At 34.4% G+C, this 24,521-nt stretch overlaps 1 protein-coding gene across 5 annotated transcripts in view; it reads left to right on the top strand.

Moving 5' to 3' along the window:
• The window catches only part of UBR1 (ubiquitin protein ligase E3 component n-recognin 1), a 74,817-nt gene that overhangs the window by 25,195 nt on the left and 25,101 nt on the right, over positions 1–24,521 (top strand). For 3 of the 5 annotated variants that reach the window (XM_075030617.1, XM_075030618.1, XM_075030621.1), the window contains 24 exons: positions 962–1,024; positions 1,331–1,454; positions 3,503–3,610; positions 4,047–4,135; positions 4,953–5,051; positions 5,748–5,905; positions 6,360–6,459; positions 6,766–6,894; positions 7,762–7,942; positions 8,805–8,866; positions 9,102–9,212; positions 10,136–10,201; positions 10,379–10,480; positions 11,117–11,180; positions 11,604–11,728; positions 12,674–12,726; positions 13,749–13,851; positions 14,376–14,424; positions 16,874–17,028; positions 17,965–18,064; positions 19,345–19,454; positions 20,795–20,884; positions 22,535–22,722; positions 23,855–24,060. In XM_075030617.1, the coding sequence (XP_074886718.1) occupies positions 962–1,024; positions 1,331–1,454; positions 3,503–3,610; positions 4,047–4,135; positions 4,953–5,051; positions 5,748–5,905; positions 6,360–6,459; positions 6,766–6,894; positions 7,762–7,942; positions 8,805–8,866; positions 9,102–9,212; positions 10,136–10,201; positions 10,379–10,480; positions 11,117–11,180; positions 11,604–11,728; positions 12,674–12,726; positions 13,749–13,851; positions 14,376–14,424; positions 16,874–17,028; positions 17,965–18,064; positions 19,345–19,454; positions 20,795–20,884; positions 22,535–22,722; positions 23,855–24,060 (2,635 nt within the window). The remainder of the gene's footprint in view (positions 1–961; positions 1,025–1,330; positions 1,455–3,502; positions 3,611–4,046; positions 4,136–4,952; positions 5,052–5,747; positions 5,906–6,359; positions 6,460–6,765; positions 6,895–7,761; positions 7,943–8,804; positions 8,867–9,101; positions 9,213–10,135; positions 10,202–10,378; positions 10,481–11,116; positions 11,181–11,603; positions 11,729–12,673; positions 12,727–13,748; positions 13,852–14,375; positions 14,425–16,873; positions 17,029–17,964; positions 18,065–19,344; positions 19,455–20,794; positions 20,885–22,534; positions 22,723–23,854; positions 24,061–24,521) is intronic. The other 2 variants (XM_075030619.1, XM_075030620.1) reach the window with 1 other exon arrangement.

Raw genomic sequence — 24,521 nt, forward strand, 5'->3', positions numbered from 1 at the left:
CTTACTTTTAAGCATACAGAGAAACTTTGTCTATAGCTGTATATGTATTTGTTGTGTATTTACATATAAAACATCTTACTATTATTTGAATCCTTTTTTAATCTGTAAAAACTGTGTTTTCTTTTTGTGTTTCTCTTTGTTCAGGTAATGAAAGTTTAGTTGTATTTAGTTAGTAGTGTCAGTCTCAGGTAATTACAAATCTTGTCCTGCAGTTGCAGGTTTTGTAAAATATGTATATACATGCATGCTTATAGAGTAACTTTTAAAGATTTTCTTTATGAAGGTTCCTTTTGACTGAAATCTAAATTTTAGATCCAGAGTTCATCAGACTTCATTTTACAAAGCACCTGCTACAGCACAGGACTAGGTTGTATTGGTTTAATTATAATGGTTCCACAACATACAGCTACTTCCTCTCTTCTTGTGTGAAATTCTGCTGTGTGGAGAGCTTGTTTTGGAAGCCCATACCTCTGATTCCCTTTGGGTGGAATTTGAGATCTAAGCTCAACCTGTTCCTGGTTTTATTGAAAGAGCTATCAAACCGACATGTATGACATACCCTGGTATTTCATATATGGAAGTAAGAAATAGTAGGAAAGATTGTAGAAAAGCAATTCAGGAGGAGTGTACTTTGTGCTAGGAAGAAAGTTGATATGGTTTGTGTTTAAAGTATTCTGTGGAAATCCCTCTCATCTGTTTTAATGTGTACATGAATTTTCCTTATCTAATAATATTAAGATACTCAGACTGTACTTAGTTGTTCTGTTGTTAATTTAATTAAAATAGCTTTTTCCTAAAGATAATTATGTTACTTTTTATTTGCTTCTAGATGTCTAAAAGCACCATGACTGATGTTGGTCCTTGTTTTTCTTTTGTGTATAAAAAACATAGCAAAGATCAGGCTTGTGACATTTTTGTTTTGTTTTATGTTGGTCTCATGGTCAATATTGTCTTTAAACAGGGTCGTAGAGCTGTTAAGGCAGGACATTATGCCTCTTGTCAGGAAGCAAAAGAAGAAATCAAGGTAACTTCCTAAAATATCTTTCTCATTTAAAAAACAAAAAAAATCAACCTCATAATTATTAATACTGAAGACTTACTTGTCTGCTGTACAGTCTTTAACTTAGTACTTCATATACTTTTATAACTTGCCTGTGAACTTTTTGAAATTGAATTTACCCTACCACATTTGGTATAGGTAGATACCTTCAGAAATAAAACGTGAAACTGATTTCTTTTTATGCTTGGGAGACGTAATGGGTGTTGAAGACAAATATGAAAATTCATGTTACCTTTATTTTATACCTACTAATATTTACCTGACTCCTAGAGGCATTCTGAAAATGTTTCTCAACGACCACTTCACGTGGAGGTTCTGCATGCTGATGTTATGGCTCACCAGAAATTTGCCTTGCGCCTTGGTTCTTGGTTGAATAAACTCATGAGCTATTCAAGTAAGCACAATGGATTTTTGTTACGATAATGCTATGTCAGTGTTTGAATGACTAGTTCTCTCAAAAAATGTCTTTAGCAGTGTTATATATGATACTCCCTTATTAAAATTCATTCCCATTCCTCCTAATTAGTAAATAAATAATACAGTAGTATGGATGCTGATATCCATCAGTATGGTTACAAATAGCAGTACTTTTCTGTTCCTTCTTGTTAAAATAAATGTCTTTCCCTGCTTGAGCTCTGTCTGTTCCTCTAGAAGTTTTTTATCCTCAGTTTCAGCATCACATGACCTATTTCAGTGACTTCTTTGCTTAAAAGCTGCTCTTCCCAGTGCTGGTGGAAAGCTGCAAAACATCTTGATCAGTGAAAGCATACATCCTCTGCCTGAATTAATTCCTGCTTCAGATTTGGTAGTTGTGGTTAATTAGACAGTGTCAGTAAAACAAACAAACAAAAGTCTTAAATTAAAAATCTGTCCAGTAGTGGGAAGTCTATTTTAAACTTTCAGACATTGTTCTGGTGTTTGATGATGCTCGTGGTTTTAAAGACGACTTCTGAATCAATCTAATTTTGATTTCTGTTACTGGGTTTTGTCATGCCTGTGTTTTGCCAAACTAAAGACATTATAAAGTTTCTTTTCACCATACAAATACGCATATATTAAGCTCTACTCGCTGCTTATCCTCCTTCTTGATAGGGTAAATCTGTTGGCCTGCTTCAGCCTCTTTTGTTAAGCTTGGATAATAAAGTGAATTTCTTATCTTTTTTTTTTTTTTTTTCCAAACACTTACTTTCCAATATTTCCCTTGAAATACAGATATCAGAATTGTACCTTTTTTTAATTTTTTACAATATTTTACAAATTTTAGCTTTCTGTTTTTTTCAACTTTGTGTTTATTTCACTGATGGTATTTTCTTGCTGGTCTGAGTTCCTCAGACAGTTCTTTTAATTGGTACAAGTTTTTGACTGTGTGGTTTATTTCAAGGTTTCTATTGAAAGTTTGATATTTATACACATTTTTCCTCCTGGATAACTTTTCTTATTATTTTCAATTTTATGAGATTACTTTATTTGAAATGCCAACTGACAGCTAATTATTCAGCTGTTGACTGTGTGAGTATAGACAAGTCAGTGTCAGTGCCCCAGCAAATCTCCCAAATTTTAGGTTTTTAAGCATTACTTCTTTAGCTGAGAGATAAGCTAAAACTAAAAAGGAGTCTCCCATGTTGGGTGTAGCATTTTGGCTTAGGAAATTGTTATAGGTTAACTGATACTTTATGTTTTATGAGAGTCTTCAAGCACAAAGATTGAAGTCTAACATTCCTGTCCATGTTCTTCTGGATTATATATGTAGGTGCTTGAAGAGCCTGATGTTCTGTACTCAGCTGGAACTTTTTGGTGGTCTGGTGGTTCCCTTTTCCAGGTTTTGCTTCAAGTGGTAGAACACTGATCAAGAAGCTTTCAATACTGTTATTTCCAGGTTGTCAGGAACTTGATTCATGGCACTCTACTTTTCCATTTGAAATGGGTAATGTAAAAGCTCATTTCTGAACGTTAGTACCCATGAGTTACTCTGATATGTTGATCCCCAAAACTGCTTCAGCAAATACTGTATTTACTGATAGGTGCAAGAAAATACAAAATAATGTTCTGAAATTCTACAAAAGACTGACTTTCAGGGCCCAAGGCAGGGACCAGCATAGACTTGCCTAGCCTGTTTGTTTCTGTGCTGACATAGTGGACTCTTCTTACGGATCTGCTTTGCAAAACTGTCTAAATGCTTTTCATTTTAAAATACTCTTTTGCATCACTGGACTTATTAAATAAAGTAGGTAAGAATAATAGGAAGAAATTAGTAAGGAGAGAGTATGTGGGAGTATGGTCACTGAGAAAAAACTTTGTTAAAAAATAATTCATACTTAAGTGCCTTCTTTTTCCTTTTTTTTTTTTTTTTTTAAAGAACAGAATTCTGTAATTCTCATTGTTGGCTCATATCATTTAATTATGAAAGCATTCTTGTACAAATGAATAGTTTTATCTCTCTAGGTGACTTTCGCCAGATCTTTTGTCAAATATGTCTCAAAGAGGAAGCTGGATCTGAAAAGCCGTGCTTCATAAGCAAGTTGATGCTATGGGATGCAAAACTTCATAAAGGTTTGTGTATCCAGAGGCAAATTAATTTTTCATGTGTGTAACAAATGTGTAGAAGTAAATAAGTGCTATGCAGATGGAGTTACGTTTCTTTATAATTTTTCTATTATGGTTTTTATACAGCCTTTATTTTTATGTCTGAGATAATTGATAATTTTGTGTATGTATTTGCATCCTCAATTTTTCCTGCTTTATGTATTTTGAAGAATCTTTCCATAAGATGTAGCCTGACTGTGAGTGACTTGGTGCTTACCCTCGGTTTTAAGTACATACCAACAAATGTTAAAAATAGAAAAAAAAAATTAATAACTTTGTTCATATACTTTGTTACCATTTCAAGGATTTTAATGATTTTTAATTTAATAATCTATTCCTCTTTTCCACAAAAAGCTGCATCTTAGTACGATAAAGTGATGTGCATTGTATTGGCTCTTCACAGGGGCAAGGAAGGTTCTTCATGAACTTATCTTCAGTAGTTTTTTCATGGAAATGGAATACAAAAAACTTTTTGCTGTGGAATTTGTGAAGGTAAATGGTTATTTGTTTTTTTATGCCATGAATTTTTACTAGCTTTGTAAAATTTCCCCTAAACCTGAAAATTTTTTCAGTATAAATAATGAATTTTCAATAAGCAGAGCTTCAACAACTAGCTCAACCTTTATAGACTGCATTAATTCCAATGTCATTGGTTTGTTCCTTATGATCATGTAGGTAGATATGCTCATTTTGAATGCAGTATTGTTAGTATTCTATGTATCTTTTGAAATGGCAGATGAACTGCAACTGAAACTGGTCTTTCTCTTTAAAAATTAGATACAATAGTTAAGAAATATACAAAACATAAGACCAAGTGTTTTTTGTTTTAGGGTGAGACTTTTTAATCCTGATAAAGGTGACTGACACTTCATGGTTTTCTCTGGACTGAAAGCAGACAAAAAATTACATTACTCATTGTACACATCTTTTACAGACAGCTGTTGAATAACTATCCATGCAGTTCACCACAGGAGGAAGACTTGTGTTATACTAAGTTAATGTCTTTATGGATCCTTTTTTCAGATATTGAATTTCTTTTCTTGGGGAAGATTTATTGTAGGAGAAAAAATATTTTTGTTCCAATCTGGGAGAACAGTTAAATTCGTGCTCATCTTCAGTATTAAGGCAGTAGGGCGCATATTTAATTGCTTTGGTGCATTGAGGAGATTGTGCTGGTTTTGTTGTTTGAACTGCTTCTATTAGAAAGAAAGAAGGACGTTAAGATGTAATTCTTGCAAATAAAAAAGTAAACATTCCTCATTAACACTTGTTTTATTTATTTAATTTCCCCAATATTCTTTTTTCCTAGTATTACAAGGCATTGCAAAAAGAATACATCAGTGATGATCATGACAGAGTTCTTTCTGTGACAGCACTCTCGGTTCAGATGTTCACCGTGCCTACTCTGGTATGTACAGCCTGTCTCCGCTAGAAATGTAAAATAAATTTGAGAATTGCTAGCAGTACCACCTTTGCAGACTTCTGTATTTGGCAGAGAGTTGTTATGCATTGCTGAGTTGAAAATGAATGATTCTGAAATTTGTTATGGTCAATATGAAAGCAGGAGCTTGACTTATGTGAAAATTCATTACAGAAGATAGAGGGAACGCAAGCTTAAAGAAATTTAAAGACGTTTTAGGCAGCATGATTCTCTGCATTAACTTTCTGTGTTCATTTACTGTTCACATATACCTTCTTATGTAACTTTAAAAACTTGTGGGGAGGGGCAAAAAAAAATGGTTAAATGTCTTTTTGTGGGGGCGAAATATTGTTAAACCCTGTGGGGGTTGGGGAAAGTATACTTGTAGGTTTTAAAGATTATGTTTCTTGCCTGAAATACTCATGTAGAAGTCCTTTTCTACATGATCTTTCTGGAAAAAAATAGCATGTCTGTTACATTGAAGCTGTCAGAGTGAACAAACATGCTAAGTAGATAGAAATTGTGTTTGTACATAGTGAATACTATGGGAGTCTTTGTAGCTTGGACTCTTTGCAAATGCTTACAATAATTTCTAATGAAAAAGACTGTTTTCAAAGGAAAAATTATTTTGACAGTTCTCTTCAACAAAAATAGGAAGAAAAAATTTTAATTTTATTCTTGCAGGCCCGACATCTTATTGAAGAGCAAAATGTAATCACCACCATTACAGAGACACTCCTAGAAGTGCTTCCAGAGTACCTAGACAAAAATGACAAGTTCAATTTTCAAGGTTACAGTCAGGACAAACTGAACCGGGTATATGCAGTAATATATGACCTCAGGTAAGTATAAAGCTGAGAAGCTAGAGTAATTCTTAGAAAATTAGCAGTAGGATGAGGTGTTTCAGTTCAGGAATCTGATGATAAAACTGCTTTAAAAAAAAACAACCTACTGTAGGACCGTATGGGAAACTTGGTTTCTATTTATTATCATTCTGGGAAAGCTGAATAATCCTCATCTGTATAGCATTTTCCACTCATTACTCTAATAAATGGAATAATGTAAAAGCACACCACCCCAAATACCTTGGAATTTAAAAAATCTGTTAATATCAAATGATGCAGTTGCATTGAGCAACTCTAGTGTTTGGTGAAAATTTTAAGAGGAGTTTGAGGTGGGGAGTGTGATGTAATGTGATGATGCAGTTGATTATTTTAATATAAAGAACACTTTAAATACAAGCATAAGCAGAAGACAAGTCTGAGCAAAAGGTGATAATGTTTTCTTTGGGAACAGGTATGTCTTGGTCAGCAAACCCACATTATGGACAGACCGTCTGAGGGAGCGGTTTTTAGAAGGATTTGTTTCATTCCTAAGGATCCTAACTTGCATGCAGGTACAACACATTTAAATAATTTCTTTCTAATATGCTGTTATAAAGATATTATAGCACTTTTGTTTGCTTGTCTTTTTGTCCATAGCAATATTGTGGATATAAACATGCCATTAAGATGGTAAATTCTTCAATCCCTGTCTTGGGTCGGTGAAAAAGTAATGTTTACTTTATAGAAGTAGTATTCATCAATTTTAGCTACATGTATCTGAACAACTGATATTTTACCATTTGCTTATGGATTTTTTTGTTGTTTTAAGTCTATGATCACTGATTTAGCTTGAGTATTTTGTGGCATCTTCATTTCAGGGAATGGAGGAAATAAAAAGGCAGATTGGTCAGCACATTGAGGTGGACCCTGACTGGGAAGCAGCTATTGCTATACAGATGCAACTCAAGAACATTCTTTTGATGTTCCAGGAGTGGTGTGCCTGTGATGTAAGTATATCAATTGTCTGGGTTTCTTACATGCGTGCCTTTTGGGAATATTCCTGAGTGCTTTTCAATAGCAGCTTTTTAAAAAAGCTCACTATTGTTCAATACAGATCTCCACAAAAAAAAATCTGAAATAATTCATCTGTGGTGTGACAGAGAGATGGGAAGTCAGAGGAATATAATCATCTAGCTGACAAAGCTGCACAGGGTGTTAGGCAAATCATAAAGAGAAAATACATCTCAATTAAAGATTTTGAGTATTGGGTTCATGGTATCACTGTCAAGTTTTAAGGTTCTGAAGCACATGGTGTTCATTTTTAATTGTAAAAGTGGACTGCAGAAACTTTGCGCTAATTGGGTAATTGCACTGTAAGTAGTCTTAATCAGTGCTGGAGCTCGTCCCTGTGCTGGAGGAAGGGAGGAAATTGTATGATATGTTAACTTAAAGATATTTTGAAGTGGGTTTCGTTTTGGGTTGTGTGGTGTTTTTTTGGTTTTTTGTTTTTTGTTTTTTTTTTTTTTTTTTTTAGTGGTGAGAAAAAGGAAGAACTATAGCAATTCAGGAGCTTCTTGATCTAATTTGGGGTGCAAACTATGCAAAATATTAAAATATTGCAGCTTAAATAAGCACATAGATTTTTAGAGCATTTGACAGTGCAGCTTTTTTGAACAGAAGCATATTCTCGGTTAGCTTTAGTGGATGCTTCACTGCTCCAGTCCAGTACTTGTCAGTATTAAGAAACAGAGTGGTAATTATATTGTGGCTTTTTAGTAACTGTTTATGCTGTCAGAAAAAAAACAAGTGAGGAATTTTAGTGCATATATATATGATTTTTAAATATAATGCTATGCATTTATTTTAAATTCTAGGAAGAGCTGTTGCTCAAGGCCTACAGTGAATGTCATAAAGCTGTGATGAGGTGCAGCACGAATGGCCGCTCACGGGAAAAGACAGTGTTTCACTTGTGTGGCCATACTCTGGAGAGCAGACCTTACAGAGTGTCTGCAGATCCTGTCAGCATACATTTACCTCTGTCTAGGACTCTTGCTGGTAGGTGGTGTGTTTTGTTTTAATTGCTATTTGAATTACGTTTATCATCCATCCCTATTTCTTTAGTCTGGAAAGCATTTTGATTAAGTGCTTCACAGATCAGTTGTGCTCTGACTTTCTGACATTCTCACTATCAGGCAATCCTGTTCCCCAGATGTCCCACTATGGGAAAGTTTTTCTCAAAAAAACATTTGCCAATGAGGTTGGAGGACATTTTTTAAACAGGAGAGAGACAAGAAAGTCAGGCGAGAAGGAAAAGTTTCATGGTTTAATGACATCTTCAGTTTTCTCTGGACTATTTGAATTTATATGGTTCTGTTTCTATTTCTACCTCTTTTGCCTAAATGAATGTTCATTATTACTGTATCTGGAATTTATTTCCAGCCACATATGTCTTAGGACTGTTAAAATACTCCTTCTAAAAGACATATTTGCAGCATGCCAGGACAGATTTCCAGTCAGAATACAAAGGACCACAGCAGTGGGTGATCACCACTTTCTCTAGAACACAAATGAAATCATATGCTATTATTAAGCTGTATATTCTTTATCACATCATTTGAAACCAAGATACCATCTGTCAAGCCTTGTAGTCTTGAAATCCAGTTGTTACTGACATATGATTTAAACATGAAATTAAAATTTTGCTAATAATATTTAGCATCTCAATTTAAATGGTTTTAATGAATTCATTAAATGAATAGATTTATTCATAAAATAATGGATTGTAAGACTGGTAAGAACTGTTGTGAAAATGTAATAGATCTGCTGTCTTAGAAAAAAAAAAACCACCAACAAAAAACAAACCAAAACTTTACTGATTTTGATTTATTTTCTAATTTTTTTCCTATTGGTTTTGTAGGTCTTCATGTACGATTAAGCAAGACTGGAACCATCTCAAGATTGCATGAGTTTGTTTCTCCTGTAAGTTTTTTCTCTCCCCCCCCCCCCCCCCCCCCAAATGTTTCTTGCGATTTATACTCTAGGAAGGAAAAAACCTAAAATTATATCCTGTAGCTTTCATGGCTACACACAAATTATTTTGCAGCTGCCAATGTGTCTTTGTTAATTAGGACTTAGCTTTTAAAATCTCTGACAGACTTATTCTTGCTTGATTTTTTTTTTCCTTTTTTTTTTTCCCCTTCTTTTTTAATTCTAGGAAGAATTTAAAGTGGAGCTGCTAGTAGAATATCCTTTGCGATGTCTTGTCTTGGTTGCTCAGGTTGCTGCAGAGATGTGGAGAAGGAATGGGCTCTCCCTGATAAGCCAGGTACTCCCCACGGTATTCAAATAGTGAGTTGGTCCTAATGGTGTAGGCAAGTGTTTCTCAGTTATGCTCCCAGTGGTGGTTTCATCCAGTGCAGAAAGTGGTCATGGGGGTCACTCCTAGGCTAAATAGAAAAGTTTCTAGGTGGGAGTTTAGGTGACTTAGTCTTATTTCCAGCTTCATCAATGGATTGCCTCCCCATATTAGACAAGTATTTTCATCTCTCTTATGACTGTTTTTGACTCTGTGAAATGGTATTAATGTTACTGATGTCTGCTGTAACTAATTTCAGATCTGATAAAGAAATCACTGCGTAAGTACTGTTAGTACTGTTGCTTATAACATAAAATATTAAAAGTATCTCTTAGTGTATGATAATCATTGTATGCAAAAGGTAAACTATTTTAATCTCATACTAAACTTTTGACTGCCGTATAACTGGACATGAAAACCATTTTATAATACTTGTGGGCTATTTTGTTGCAAAAGTAAAGGTAAAAGGAAGAGTCTACACTTGAATACTTGTATTTTGCCAACTTTGACATCACTTTTTTTTTCTTTGACAACAGAAATTATGTGTTTACCTTTCACAGGACCCTTTGGTGAGATCAAAGTAGATATTGGTAGCCCCCTTTAGAATTGTCTCTCTGAGAACTGGGAGGATGTTTTGACTTTAATCAGTAGCAGCCACTTGAATTATGTTGTCTTGGAAGGGGGTATGAAGAAGTATGTCATAGACTTTCTCTGGAGAGGTGAAAAAACATTTTTCACTTCCATCAAAGTGCATGTCTTGAAAGAAACACAGGACTTTTCCTTACTCAGTAAAGGTGCTGTACAGTTTAAAAAAGCCTCAGACATGAACTGGTGCACATTTGATAGTGCATTACTTTAGATCTCTCCTTAAATTTTGTTTTCTTATTTCTCAGGTATTCTATTATCAAGATGTTAAATGCAGAGAAGAGATGTATGATAAAGATATCATCATGCTCCAGGTATAATGTTCTGAATGATTACTTGCTTGACTAATAAAATTTTCATGGAATTTCTTTTAATTTTAATTAAATTTGTATGATTGTAAAAAAAATTTTCTTGGTAAAAGAGTATTTTTCATAATTAATGAAGAACTCTAGTAGTAACTGATGTTGATATCAGTTTGTTTTTTTTAATAGATAGGTGCATCTCTTATGGATCCAAACCAGTTCCTTCTGCTGATACTGCAGAGATACGAGCTTGCTGATGCTTTCAAAAAGATCAAGCCCACCAAAGATCAGGTAAGTGGCAAGTATTTCTGCTGATTAATTTGTTTGCTTTGGGTTTATGGGACATTAATAAGAAAAACTAGCTACTGCTGATAACTATATTTTTTATGACCACACTAAAAGTCAAGTCAACACAGGATGTAGTGGTTAGATAAATGATTTTGTATTTGGAATTTGTAGAGGCTTACTCAAAATTAGCAAACAGGTTTTTCCCTCTTTGACCTTTATTTCATAGGGCATTTACCAAAATCCATATAAATTACTTCTGTATAAAATTTTTGTGTCTCTTAAGTCATGTTATGTGTTCTTATTTGGGCTGGAAGTTTCTTGGACTGTTCTGCTACTTCTTGAGGCTTGAACTTTCATATAACCCTTCATCTGGGATACATTTTTAGCTGCTGTTTCTTTTTCTGCATGTGAATCATGCACTTCAATTGCAGAATAATATCTCCTTTACAAGCGCAGGCATTTTTTCTGGCTTGTTAGAATGGAGGTTTCTTATGGTACAGTATTTCAGTGAAGTAGTGCACCTGAAGGCTGAGCTCAGTGTCATTTGACAGATTTTCCTGCTTGGTTTTGTTGGGTTTTTTTGTTGTTGTTGTTTTTGTTTTGTTTTGTTTTCAAAACTGGTTTCACTAATTCTTGTAGGATTTGATCAAACAATGTAACGTGTTAATCGAAGAGATGCTACAGATTCTCATCTATGTTGTGGGTAAGTTTCATTTCTCTCTGTTGTAGTAATGGATTATTACAGTTTGACAAAGCAGGGTTGATGACTTTCTTTAACATAGATGGTATGGAGAGGGTACTGGAGAATGCCTATTTTAAATAGATGGTTCAGTAACGCAAGTATTTGTCAACCGGAAGCAATAGGAGTTGCATAGTAAAAAAAGCTGTTAGTTAACTTCATAATTGACATTAAAGTAGAATATGAAGAGAAATTGCATTTTGGCCCATTTTGTTAGGAAGCTAGGCTAAAAAACGCTTTTCCTCTTAGACACTTGGTATAGGTTTCTGGCGAATGCAGACTTACACTGTGAAATACCCCAGCAATAGCATTACCTCTGTGCAAAATTCAGAATTGTTTTATAACTATTGTATTTGCCATTCTTCTCCTTTTGATTTACTCTGGTAGGGGAAAGATACGTGCCTGGAGTGAGTAATGTGACAAAAGAAGATGTTATCATGAGAGAAATCATCCACCTGTTATGTATTGAACCAATGGCTCATAGTGCAATTACCAAGTCCTTGCCTGAAAATGTGAGTCCTGATTTATTTACTTTTTTCCTTAATTTACTTTTTCTCGTTTTATGTCTTTTTCTTCTTTAGCTTCCATATCTTTATGTGGAAGCATTTTATTTCTGATATAGAGCTCAAATGTTGGTTTCAGAATTACAAAACGGCATGACAAAGGGGCTTACACACCTTACTGATGTAAAGGTGAATGTCATGGATTCAAGTATGGTCTAATCTAAAAAGGCTTGTATGGGGATTGTGCTGTTTGAAGAAGAGCTGGAATTTTTTAGAATATTCAGCTGTAGTTCTCCTAGGTTCAAAAAGTAAAGTTTTAAAATTTATTTTCTCTTTTGGTCCTGTAGGACCATGCAGCTGGATTCCATTCTGCCCTGTGTACCATCAATAAATTTAATTGTGTAATTTTGATCACTTAAACCTGTGCAGATCCATTGGAAGTCAAGTATTGTACAGGTCTATTTGAAAGCACAGATTTCCCTGCCATTCTATTCCAACTGTTGAAAATTCAAGCAAAGGGAGGCATGTGGATTAGAATTTATAGCCTGTGCAAGTTTTCAGGGCTTCAATGCAAAAACCTTCAGTTTTATTGTAAATTAAATAGCCTGGAATGTTATCAGAAACCAATTATAGGTGACTCACATTCACTGTTTTAAGAGACTAAAACTCTGTTTTTCCCTCCATTGAGGTTGGGTAAGGCACTGCTCTGTTTCTGGAGATTGGCTCTATTATAAATAAAATTTTACATGATTAAATGAAAGTATTATTTGCCTTTGGTACTTCCCTGTAACTTGTCAACTATGAATATCTGCTTTCTGAATAACAGTGAGCAAAATATATTAATTCACAAATTGGGGAACTGATCTAAATCTGTATGTCTATTTTTGTTACACCTAGCGTAATACTGAAGATATTTGAATCATTGTATTTATCCCAAACTAAATTTTTTACCAGGAGAACAATGAAACTGGCTTGGAGAACGTAATTGATAAAGTGGCTACATTTAAGTAAGTTCTTAATATTGTTTTCTAAGTAGCTTGAATGTGAAATAAGATGTCTTCAATTATATGGGGTAAACAAGCTGCACTGCACAGTCTCTGTTCAGCTAATATTTTGCTGTCTTGAAATATATATGCTTTCAAATATGCATAGGAAAGAAAACTGTATGGAATATCTGAAGGTGCTGCTTCCCTCCTTTTGTCCCATTCTTTCTTCAAATTCAGTTTGAGGAGTCTCAGGAGTTTAGTAATCTCAAGTCCCAGTGGGAAAATCCTCAAAAATTCATTTTATTTCAGAGATGGCTGGGAACTTTAACAACTCATTGTACCTTTGACAATCACCACCTAATCACTGATTTAAATGTTATTTAGTTGCTAATTTGCTGTAACTTTCTGATGGGAGTTAATTTTTTTTTAACTCACACACATATATATGCAAATATAGAACAATCAATTGTAGCAGTTGAGAAAAAACAGTTCAAATGTCTGCTATTTTTGTCACAAAAATGTCTTGTAATTTTAATTCTTTCAGTATGCCTTATTTTAAATTTTATGTGGCTCGCTTGTTTATGTTTAATCAAGGGCAGCTGTAGGTGTACCTAGGAATTTTACTTTGGGAATTATATGGGAGGTTCAAAAAATCTCACTGGCTGGAAAGTAGCTGTTTGTATTACTTGTTTTGTACCTTGGTTAAAGAAAGTAATGAATTTTATACAGTAACATCCAGTGTCTGAAATTCTAAGCCATAAAGTTAAAAATACCTGTCAGAGACTACATGGTATGCTGTAGATGGTATAGACTAGAAATATTTTGCTGCTGGGTAGGATTTACAGTAGTAAACAGTCTTGAAAATTAAAGACTGATAACTGTACTCACTCTATGCCCCTCATAAGTTAAGGAAGCAACCATCACTGTTTCACTTCTTATTAGCTTTTCCTTAGAAAATGAATTGTGTTACTGGACTGTTTACATTCAAAGATGTGCTGAACATACATTATTAATCTGTATTTCATGAAATATTTATCTGTAAGGAAACCGGGTGTGTCTGGCCATGGAGTTTATGAACTGAAAGATGAATGCTTGAAGGAGTTCAATATGTTCTTTTATCACTATACTAAGACCCAGCACAGCAAGGTGAGCAGTGTAAGGTTCACTCTCAAAGGTTAAAAAATAGTACATACTTACCAATGTCGAAAGAATTTTGCCGAATCAAAGGAATTAATGGAACGTAAAGAAACTGATTCAGTAAAGAATATATGCAGCTAACTTCAAAACTAAACTTCTAATGAAGTTAAGATTGCTAATACAAATTGATGTAGTATGGTTTGCATTAGTATTTTTCCTATTGTGACTTCTGTATTATCTCTGTTAACTGTTCATGCTAAGAACAAAATATGATAAGAATTATGGTTGAATTGGAAAACCCCAAAATTTGCTTTTATAACTCTTATTGAGGAAGCAAGTATGTCCAATTATGCATCTCTACTACAAATTGAAATGCAAAATGCAGTATTGTTAAACAGATTTCAGACAAGATTCTAGTTACACGACCAAGTATTGACTATGTATCATGCCACATTTCTAGCTTAGGCTTTCTCATTGTTTCATTGCGTACTTCTGTAGAAATGCTGATAGAACAACACTACTTTTTTCCATAGGCTGAACACACACAAAAGAAAAGAAGAAAACAAGAAAACAGAGATGAAGGTAAAAATTTGAAACAGATGACTTGACAAATGTGATAATTCAGTAGCGTATGTAGTTGTACGTATAAAATGAGCTTTGGGAGATGTCTTGTGACTTAATCATGGATAGATGAGTTCATATTAAATCTTTTGTGATTTGTAGTAATTGTAATTAATTAGCACAGGAAATTTCTCTTTTTCCCCCTTTTTTAAACACAAAGATAGGAGTTTGGGAATGTTTAGTTTAATTTCCATGTAGACAAATAAACATGGCATAGTACCCATTGACAAAATGAATAATGTAGACTTTTTATGGTGGAGTAACTAGGAGACAGAAGTTTATTTTTTTGTGAGTAGTTTCTCTAGCACAATGTTGAGACGACATAATGCCATGTAGAGAACGTTGCTGTAGGAACTGGCACTCATATCCATTCTGTAAGTTGCTTGAGACTTAAGTTTTATAAATCAAAATTTTCTTTTTTAGAAGCTGCAAATGCATATAACAATAACCCTCCATGATTCTATTGTAACAGAAATGTTATTTCCCTTTTGAGTTTACTTTTACCCATTCAAGTCACGAGCATTAATTGAGTTGATTTGAAGGAAGCCTTTGTAAGCTGAACAAATAAGTACAATGAACAATTTAATAAAGTAAACTATCACCTGCTTCTGTGAGTTGCAACAGATATGGTTATTTTTCTCTTCCCAGAATGGCCTTCCAGTTCAATACCTTAATCTTTACTTCCTACTCTAAAGTGTATTTAGATTTTTGTGCACGATCAGGGGCATATAGCATTTAATACCCAAGATGGTTAAAATTAATTCTGAGTAAATTTTATTTGCTTTGGGTTCCTTTCATTTGAAAAACTGTGGAAGTGAAAAACAATAAACTGGCATTGTCATTTGGGAGGGACACAGTTAAATTGGAAATCACTTTCTCTTTGAAAAAACTTAATTTCCTTCAGTTCTAAGTAAGTCAGAAGATTGACAGCTGGAAAATAATGAGGAAAAAATGCAGGTATTTAGATGTAATTGTCAGACAATACAGTTCCAGAATACAAAGATAAGTGTTTATGTTGATGTGTATTCCCCTGAGGCTACCCATTTTGTTGCAAATACTTTGTGCATGTGTTTTTAGGTGGCTGTGTTGCCTTTGTCAGTAACTTTTTATAGTTCATTCAGTTTAAATTGTCAAAAGATTGATGGTTTCAGAGACACTGCATTCATAGAAGTTTTTTCAAAATAGGCATCCATGTACGAAAAGATGACTTAAGTCAATGCTTCCAGGTAGGGAAAGGCTGTGGCGTTCGTTAGTTGAGCTGCTGTTAGTAGATGCCAAGATTCCAGGTAGCTTCTGCGTGAGACACCACATCACCCAGTTTCAGTATTAGCTCAGAAAACGTACATAGCTAGAAATGATCAGAATGCTCCAGTAGCAGGAAGAATTTAGAGCTCTGGCCGTATTAGGCATGGGACACTGTAATGTGAGACACCACACTCTGGAAGATCCACTGCTCACTCTTGTTTAACTACTTGAAAACTTTATATCTGATGCAAAATTCAAACACTGTTTATTAGTGATACATAAATGATAAGGCAGTGCAAAGTATTAAAGATTTGCATTTACAGATACAACTAAGTACTTGTGATTGTGTTGTGGTTTAACCCCAGCCAGCAGCTAAGCACCACGCAGCCGCTCACTCACTCCCCCCCCGCCCAGTGGGATGGGGGAGAAAATTGGGAAAAGTAGTAAAACTCGTGGGTTGAGATAAGAATGGTTTAATAGAACAGAAAAGAAGAAACTAATAATGATAATGATAACACTAATAAAATGACAGCAGTAATAATAAAAGGATTGGAATATACAAATGATGCACAGTGCAATTGCTCACCACCTGCTGATCGACACCCAGTTAATCCCCGAGCGGCGATCCCCAGCCCCCACTCCTCCCATTTATATACTAGATGTGATGTCACGTGGTATGGAATACCCCTTTGGCCAGTTTGGGTCAGCTGTCCTGGCTGTGTCCTGTGCCAGCTTCTTGTGCCCCTCCAGCCTTCTTGCTGGCTGGGCATGAGAAGCTGAAAAATCCTTGACTTAATTCTAAACACTACTTAGCAACAACCAAAAGCATCAGTGTGTTATCAACATTCTTATCACACTGAACTCAAAACATAGCACTGTACCAGCTGCTAGAAAGACAATCAACTCTATCCCAGCTGAAACCAGGACAGATGGATTGTTTACCTTAGTTTGCATGTGTTTTATATAAGAATTCAGTACAAATACTTAATTTTGCTAAAGATAAAAGCTGACTTAGGTGAACAATTGTGTTTGAGCATGGTTTTATTAATTTAAAGGTCCAGTTGTCCTTTCACTGGAATGAGTATGTTTGTGCTCTCTACTTTTTGCCTGCAATCTTTGATGAGACGCCGGGTCATTAATATATTTGCACATCTCCATTTTCTAGCGTTGCCACCACCACCTCCTCCAGACTTCAGTCCTGCATTCAGCAATGTGGTGAGGATTCTGAACTGTGATGTTATGATGCACATACTACGGACCATTCTTCAGAGAGCAGTAGAACTGGAAACCCACTTGTGGACTGAAGCTATGATCCAAATGGTATGATTAGCTTTGGTTTTCCTATGGTCATTCCTGTGTTGACCATGTTAACTGCTTATGATAAGATCAAAATATGTAAAGATTAACTCTGAATGATAAGAATTTACTTTTTTTCTCCAAACATGTGGTTATAAATCTTATCAACAAAATAGTTCTAATTATTTATCTCCACTGTAAAATGGAAATGTGAAACAATAGTATTATATTGGGAATATTCTTCAGTTTTTTATTTTGCTTTGGCCCCTGTGTTGCCTCATCCCTGAAGCTGTTTCAAGATGTAATTCTCCTTGCCTCATCTTTTTCTTGAAACTTCATGTGCAAATAAGTAACTCTTTGATCATCTTAAAGAAGTTGGAGTTGCTTTATCTTGTAAGCTGCAAAGTCTCCAAATAAGTAAATGTCTTTGGTACCTCAGTGATGAAGTAATATAACTTTGTATTTATTAAACATTTCATTTTACCACAGTGACTTTATGCTTTATAAAAAAGGAATTACTGACATTGTTGAAGTTTGGTGGTTTTTATTTCGTTTGTTTTAATATTTATAGGTTTAGGACCTGAATTTACTGGTTGAATTAATCAGTTTTGTTAATTAGAGTGCATAGATTATTTAATTGCCTTGCCTTACCTGGTAATCTTTGGATTATGGAATTAATCAAACATTCATAGATTTGTATCAGCAAAATGACAAGATTCATGTTACCAATGTAAAGTGTGTGAAAGTTTATTAATTTTAGTGCAAGTAATATGCAGGAAGGTTATATTGTGCATTGTTATTTCACTTTCCATGTATGATCTCTGCACTTTTTCTCATTTCTGTGTTTTATCATGGATATAATCAGCATATAGTACAGAACTATATTAAACATCCTTACTTTGTGTCAGTTTCCCAGACCTCCAACAGTGAATGAGACTTACTATTTTTCTCTTTTTTTAGGTGCTTCATCTCCTTTCTTTAGGGTTACTAGAAGAGAAGCAGCAGTTACAGAGGTCTCCAGAAGAAGAAGTAACCTTTGATTTTTATCATAAAGCAACACGTATGTTTAATTTTCTTTAAAAGGGCAGAGTAAATTAGACTAACTTGATTTTATAAGGACAAAAATAAACTACAAGAAAGCATTCAGTGATTTTAGTCAGAAAGGGTTTACTTTTTGCTATAGAATTAAAACCTGCTAAATTTTTTTTGTTGTTTTTTTAATTTAAATAATCAAGAAATCGGGTTTGGACTAGCTTCCTTTGTTCCCAATTGCCAGGTATGTTGAAGAGGAGATGTGCTTCTCTTCCTGAGAAAGAAATAGAAAAGTAGTACTACTGTTACATAACTGAAAATGGTTCTTCCTTTGCAAGAATATTACTGAAGTGGAAACTAAGAACTCCTTGAAAAATGACAGTGGATTTAAGTAAACTGTCTCCATCTGTTGTACTCCTGAGGGGTACAATTACTGATTTACCTGCAAGTGTCTTGTACTATGGTGGTGATAATAGAAGCAAAACTCGGTGGTTATGAAATGTGCTTTTTTTCTTTTTCTTTACTTTTCCAAATTTCTACAGAGCACTTCCTAATCTTACATTCAAGACTAGTGAGTGAGAGTTGGGATCTACATTTTCTAAATAATCTTCCATCTTATCTAGAGTTTCTGCTTCACTGTGTAAGAACAAATGAAAAAAAAATCCATTATCAAGCTAAACATAATTGTCACTCAAGAGATGAAACAGAGATAAGAATTGTGAAGTAAAATCATAGAATTGTTTAGGCTGAAAAAGACATTTAAGATCGAGTTGAAGTCCACCACTAAACCATGTCCCTAGAGCACCACATCTACATGTCTTTTAAATACCTCCTACATTAATAAATAAATACATAAAGCTGCTGAACTGTGTTTATTTAGTTTTTCAAGTGTTGTGTAAAGAGGCATCGCTGAGTTTGAAAAACACTCCCTGTTCATGGGGGTTTTTTTATTTTTACTTTTTTCTTATTTTTGAGCAAGGAGAAGTATTATCACACTGAACGTAATTCTGTTTAAGAAGCTTCATGTCAACTATAGGAATACACTAAAAGTAATTACAAATGAGATGTTAGAGAATTATTTACCAGCTTTAGTTTTGCATAACCAGAAAAAACAAAGCCCCATTTATATATAAAGGATGCAAAAATAATCAGTATTTTTGTAAGCAAACTCTTTTAAAATCACTTCTCAATTAAAAAAAATAAAAATTTTGTAACATATTTGTCTCAATTCTAAAAATGTGCATTAAAATATTGAGGTTTTTTTCCCCTGAAGACCCATGCTTTTCTATTTTTCTTTTCTTTGTAAAGGAATGGGAAGCTCAGCCTTGAATGCTGTGAATGTGTTAATGCTTTTGGAAAAAGTAAGGAGAGTTCCTCAGTTAGAGGCACAGAAGGACACAATCAATTGGATACTGCAGGTATACAAGGGGGAGACAAGTATGATCTGATTTTAGTAATTTAAAAAGCTTTTCTGAAGGATGTTATGGTTCCTTTGTATAACCCAGTGTTTACAGCTGCAAGGATTTCTTGAGAAGCTTAACCTGTTGGAACATTCCATACCCACCCCCCCCCACCCCCATCCCCAGGCAAGATTGTTTCTTGAATACTGCGTTAACACTTACAAGTCATTGTACTTGCTATTGCTGCTTTCATGTATTCGGTCAATTTTTGTTTTGATAACTCTTTCCAATAATGACATTTTTTATACATAAACTTTATTCCTCACATTTCTGTTGCAAAATAACAGCAAGCGATAAGCAGAAGTTTATTTATCGGGAAAACATTTTAGAGGCTGCCTGTATTAAGACTTGAGTCATATGGATCTGACTAATGGCCACATTGTACATTTGACCTGTGGAATTTTTCCATCCAACTTGCTGCCATTACCCAGTAAGAGATGGGAAAAACTTCTAGAGCTGTGATGCTTTCTCTACCATAGGAGGCTGTGGCTCCTGCTTAGCAGGAATACTACTGTCCTGTTCCATTTGGGCTTCTTGTTTTAGGTGGCAAACATAGAAGACAGTGCTTTTGGAAAAGAGGGTAAGAATCCATAGTAGGGTTCCAATACTATCCTCAACTATTAAAATTGAACTATCCTGGTACATTAGGGAGGCAGGCTTGAAAGATTTTTTTTTTTGAGAAGTTACTCTTCTAAAATTCTAAGGGCAAAAGTAAAAATGTACTTTAAAAAGCATATTTAACTTCATAATGATATGTATAGTAAATGTAGAATATCTAATATTATTAAAACTTCAGGATACTTATTAAAGTAGAGATAGCTGGAGAAAGTAGTAAATGAAAATTGAAGGCTCAGTTTTAACTAATTTGGCATGTGCTGGAAAGCTTTCTATTGCAGATGTATAGGTTTTTGCATTATTTTAGTGACTATTTCCATGGGATGATCCACATCTCACCTACTTGACATAAGCTAGCAGTTTCTGTCCACTCTTCTGATGTACAGATGCTTTAGCTGCTTAGCAGTATTAGTGCTAGAAGATGGGAAAATTTGGAAGGATTTTACTTTCCTTCATACTGAGCAGTGCTCGTTAGGTTTAGGATACAGACACAGCAGTGTTACAGGAGTGCACATACGGTCACAGTTAGATGTGTTTGTTATTTTAGGAGTATGGCAGTTGGTTTCATCCATTTGAAAATCTCAGAATAACATGAAACTAAATATCAAGAGCTTTAATCCTGTCTGTATTGTAATAAGAGCCAAATTGCATTTTATTTTTAACATCTAAGTCTCTATTCCTAGATGTTTGACACAGTGAAAAGATTGAGAGAAAAATCTAGTTTGACAACAGTAACAGCTACATCAGGCTCAGAAGCTACAAAAGGTGATGAGGTAATAATAAAAAAAAGTTCAACGGAAGCCTTGTATTTAATGTTTTGAATGGCTGTTTTCAAAAAGGTGCCTAACTTTATCATTACCTAAATTGATATTTTTGAAAATATTAGTTTCTGATATATCGCCTACAAATAGGATTTAGTTTCCAAGATTAATATTTTTAATAAATGAAATTTATGCTAAGCATGTTTCAAGCAATTAACAGCAGCTAATGTGGTTTTGGTTGCACTTCCAAGTTAAGTGAAACAACTGAGGGGGGTGAAGAAATAATTTGTGTTCATTTCTCCAGTTCTTATCTTTATGATATCACTATCTTTTCTATTATGTTATCATTGTGCAATATTTAGGAATACAAATCCACTTAAAATTATGTCTTGTAATTTACGTGACCTACCAAGAGGTTAATCTGCTTTGCCTTGATTGTATAAAGACATCAGGCTTAGGTGATTATTCTGTCTGTATATCAGTCTCTACCCTGTTCCCTCAAAATAACTTTTGAATCCAGTGGACAAATGACACAGTGAAATGGAGATTTCAAAGATTACTGCAGTCCTATGAGTATGGGGGGGTTTGTTTTGGGTTTTTTTTGTGTTTTTGTTTTTTTTTTTTAAATTGGCAGTTGAATAGAAAAGAAGAATCTGATTACCCTTAGACAATGTGCAAAGACAGGCCAGTTTGTTCTTATGCATTCTTTTTGGCAACAGCTTGTTGCCAGACAATCTCTTGGCTAGTCATTGCATGCATAGCTCAACTTACCACAGCATATGCTATTTTTCTTTTTTGAGAAAGGTGTCATATGATATCTGGTAAGGTAAGGGAACAAAATACAGAAGTCAGCAAGAAATGAGACTCTTGCAGTTCCCACTACTTGTGGAGTAATTTGTTCTTGTTTCATTTCCTCAAAAAATAATGGTATTGTGAATGGAAGTAATGTTTATAATGTTGAATTTGTGCCTTAAGTAATTGAGTAAGAGGAATTAGATTTTATACATTTTAATTAAGTCTACCTGTGTTTTTTGAATTCTACATTTCCAAAGCATATAAATACTTAGTTTATAGTTTTTGAAAACATGATAGATGAGGAAATACTGGAAGAAGAGTAGTTTTCCAGTCTACAATAAAGAAGAATAGGGGAAAATACAACCTCAGATGCATAAAATGCTGCCGCAAAAATGTAGGAACAATCTGTTTGCTGTGTCGTCCATAGATGGTTCAAGATAAAATTTTCTTAAATTCCTGTGAGGGAGATACTGAATAGTTAGTAGGGAGAATATGGGGAGAATAACAAAACACTGGAAGAGGTTTGTTATGTTCAGCTCACTAAAGTTTCCTAAGAACAGACAAGCACCTAATTAAAATGGATCAGATATTATTGATCCTGTCTTTGGGCAAGGGATTGTACTAGTGACCTTTTATGGATCCCTCAAAATCTCTTTCTACTGACTAGGTTAGTGAACCTAGTCAACATTTAAGATTGTAGTTTGACATTTTTCAGACAGCAGTTAACCTTTTTTTTTTTTTTTTAAATGTTGTCAGTTAAGGAATTTAATGTCAGTGGTTAGAAGACATATAGTTGGGGAAAGATTCTTCTCATTTTTTTTGATGTTCTCTATTGCCTGTGATTTCTTTATTCTCTTTTATCGTAAGACACAGAGCACTCAGGATAAAGAGAAAGCTGAGCGGAAGAGAAAGGCAGAAGCAGCTAGGTTGCATCGTCAGAAGATAATGGCCCAGATGTCTGCACTGCAGAGGAATTTCATTGAAACCCATAAGCTCCTGTACGAAAACACACTGGAGGCACAGGGGAAAGAAGATGCTATTATGGAGGAAGAAAGGTAAGAAAAACCAGACATCCAGACTCCTGGTGGGAAGAGTTATTACCTGCTACATAAATTCATTATGCTACATAAAAATTTTGAAAGTACATTTAAGGGACAGATTATGTCATCCCAGTCAGTAAATTTGTGTCTTTATTTACTTTTAAGTCATCTTCTTTTACAGAATTATATGTAAACTAGCATGTGTATGCTAATGTAAGGACTCACTTTGTAGAGCAGCATGAGATAAACGATAAGAAAATTAATTATTTCTTCAAAGGGTGGATACTTATATTGCTTAACATTTGAAAAAATGTCATTAGAAAGCTGCTGAGTTCACAACACTGTGATTTTGGAGGTGACTGTCTACCTTATATGAAAATTTCAGTATTTAATTTGGAAAGAATCTGAAAGCCAATATGCCTTAAGGTTAAGTTGCAGTGAAGAAAATATGCTTCATGTAGCTCAAGTTGCTGATATTTCTGTTCATTAGTTTTTAAAATTTAATTTCATACTGAAGATGTTTGGTTTGTATTGGTTATAATTTTGTTGGTATGGATTGCTCCTGTTCTAGAGATGCTTCAACAATATAGTATGCCTAATACAGCTCACAATTTTGGTCTAATTGGGGTTGCACAAAACTAATCAGGAAAATAGAGATATCTGCTGGAAAAGTACAGATCACTTCTGTGTGCTTTGATCTTTGATAAATCTTGTTCTGTAAATTATTGTTGGAGTCTGGAATATGGAATATTTAAAAAAATATGGAAACTTACTGTGTCACAAAGCACTGAATTAAGGTAGTGGCATTCATTTTCAGTATGTTTTCTTCAAGAATGGTAAACAGTTTTAGTGTGTCTGTAAGATTAAAATTTATTTAATCTACATTGAATACAGCTTCTTGAATTTTCTGCTGTCTGAATCAATGTCATTGTGTTATTCTGTCTTAGCTGGCTTCCACTTCTTATTTTTGAAGAATACTGCATTTTAGTGAGGATTGAGGTGTTTATTGTTATTTGGTTTTGTAAAGCACTTTGGTATAAAACCAGAAATGTTAGTAGTGTATGACATTTTTAGACGCCTGGAAGAATAGTTTGTTTAGAAAAAGCCTTCTGATTATCTTATACCTGTGTCACTTATGGTCTTACAGCATGTCTTCAGCAATTGATTACTCCAGAATTGCTTTGGGTCCCAAACGAGGTCCATCTGTTGCTGAGAAAGAAGTTCTGACCTGTATTCTTTGTCAGGAGGAGCAGGAAGTAAAGTTGGAAAGTGCTGCCATGGTGTTATCTGCCTGTGTCCAGAAGTCAACTGCCTTAACTCAGAATAGGAGCAGAATTCTTGAACTCTCAGGGGGTATGCAATTTTTCTTCTTTTAGACTACAAGCAGTTCTGTACCTAAAGCTTAAACCCTTTGAACCTAATTAAACCCTGTATTCAGTTGGATTGCTAAATGGCTTACCCTACTTACTAAAAAGCAGGTGAAAATTTTTAAATTCTTCTAAAATCCATGCTTTAAAACTTAAAAATGAGAAGTGTGTGAAGATTGTGATTTGTCCCTGGGAAATCAGAAAATGCTTTAATCTCACAAGAAGATTTTATAAAAGTTAGAGATTTGGTAGGAGTGGTCACTCTGGAAAAAAAAATCCAAGAATGTTAACAGTTCCTGTTTATTCAAGTACAGCAGCAAACTTTCCCAGTACGGAGGAAATACATTAACGTTATCAGAGGCCAATATGGCAGCCTCAGAAGGGTTTGGTGGTGGGTTTTTTTTGCCATGTCCAGGAAGTAATAGAACCAGCAACATAAAAAAATTG

The sequence above is a fragment of the Buteo buteo genome, chromosome 6 (genome assembly GCF_964188355.1).
Source record: "Buteo buteo chromosome 6, bButBut1.hap1.1, whole genome shotgun sequence".
NCBI lineage: Eukaryota > Metazoa > Chordata > Aves > Accipitriformes > Accipitridae > Buteo > Buteo buteo.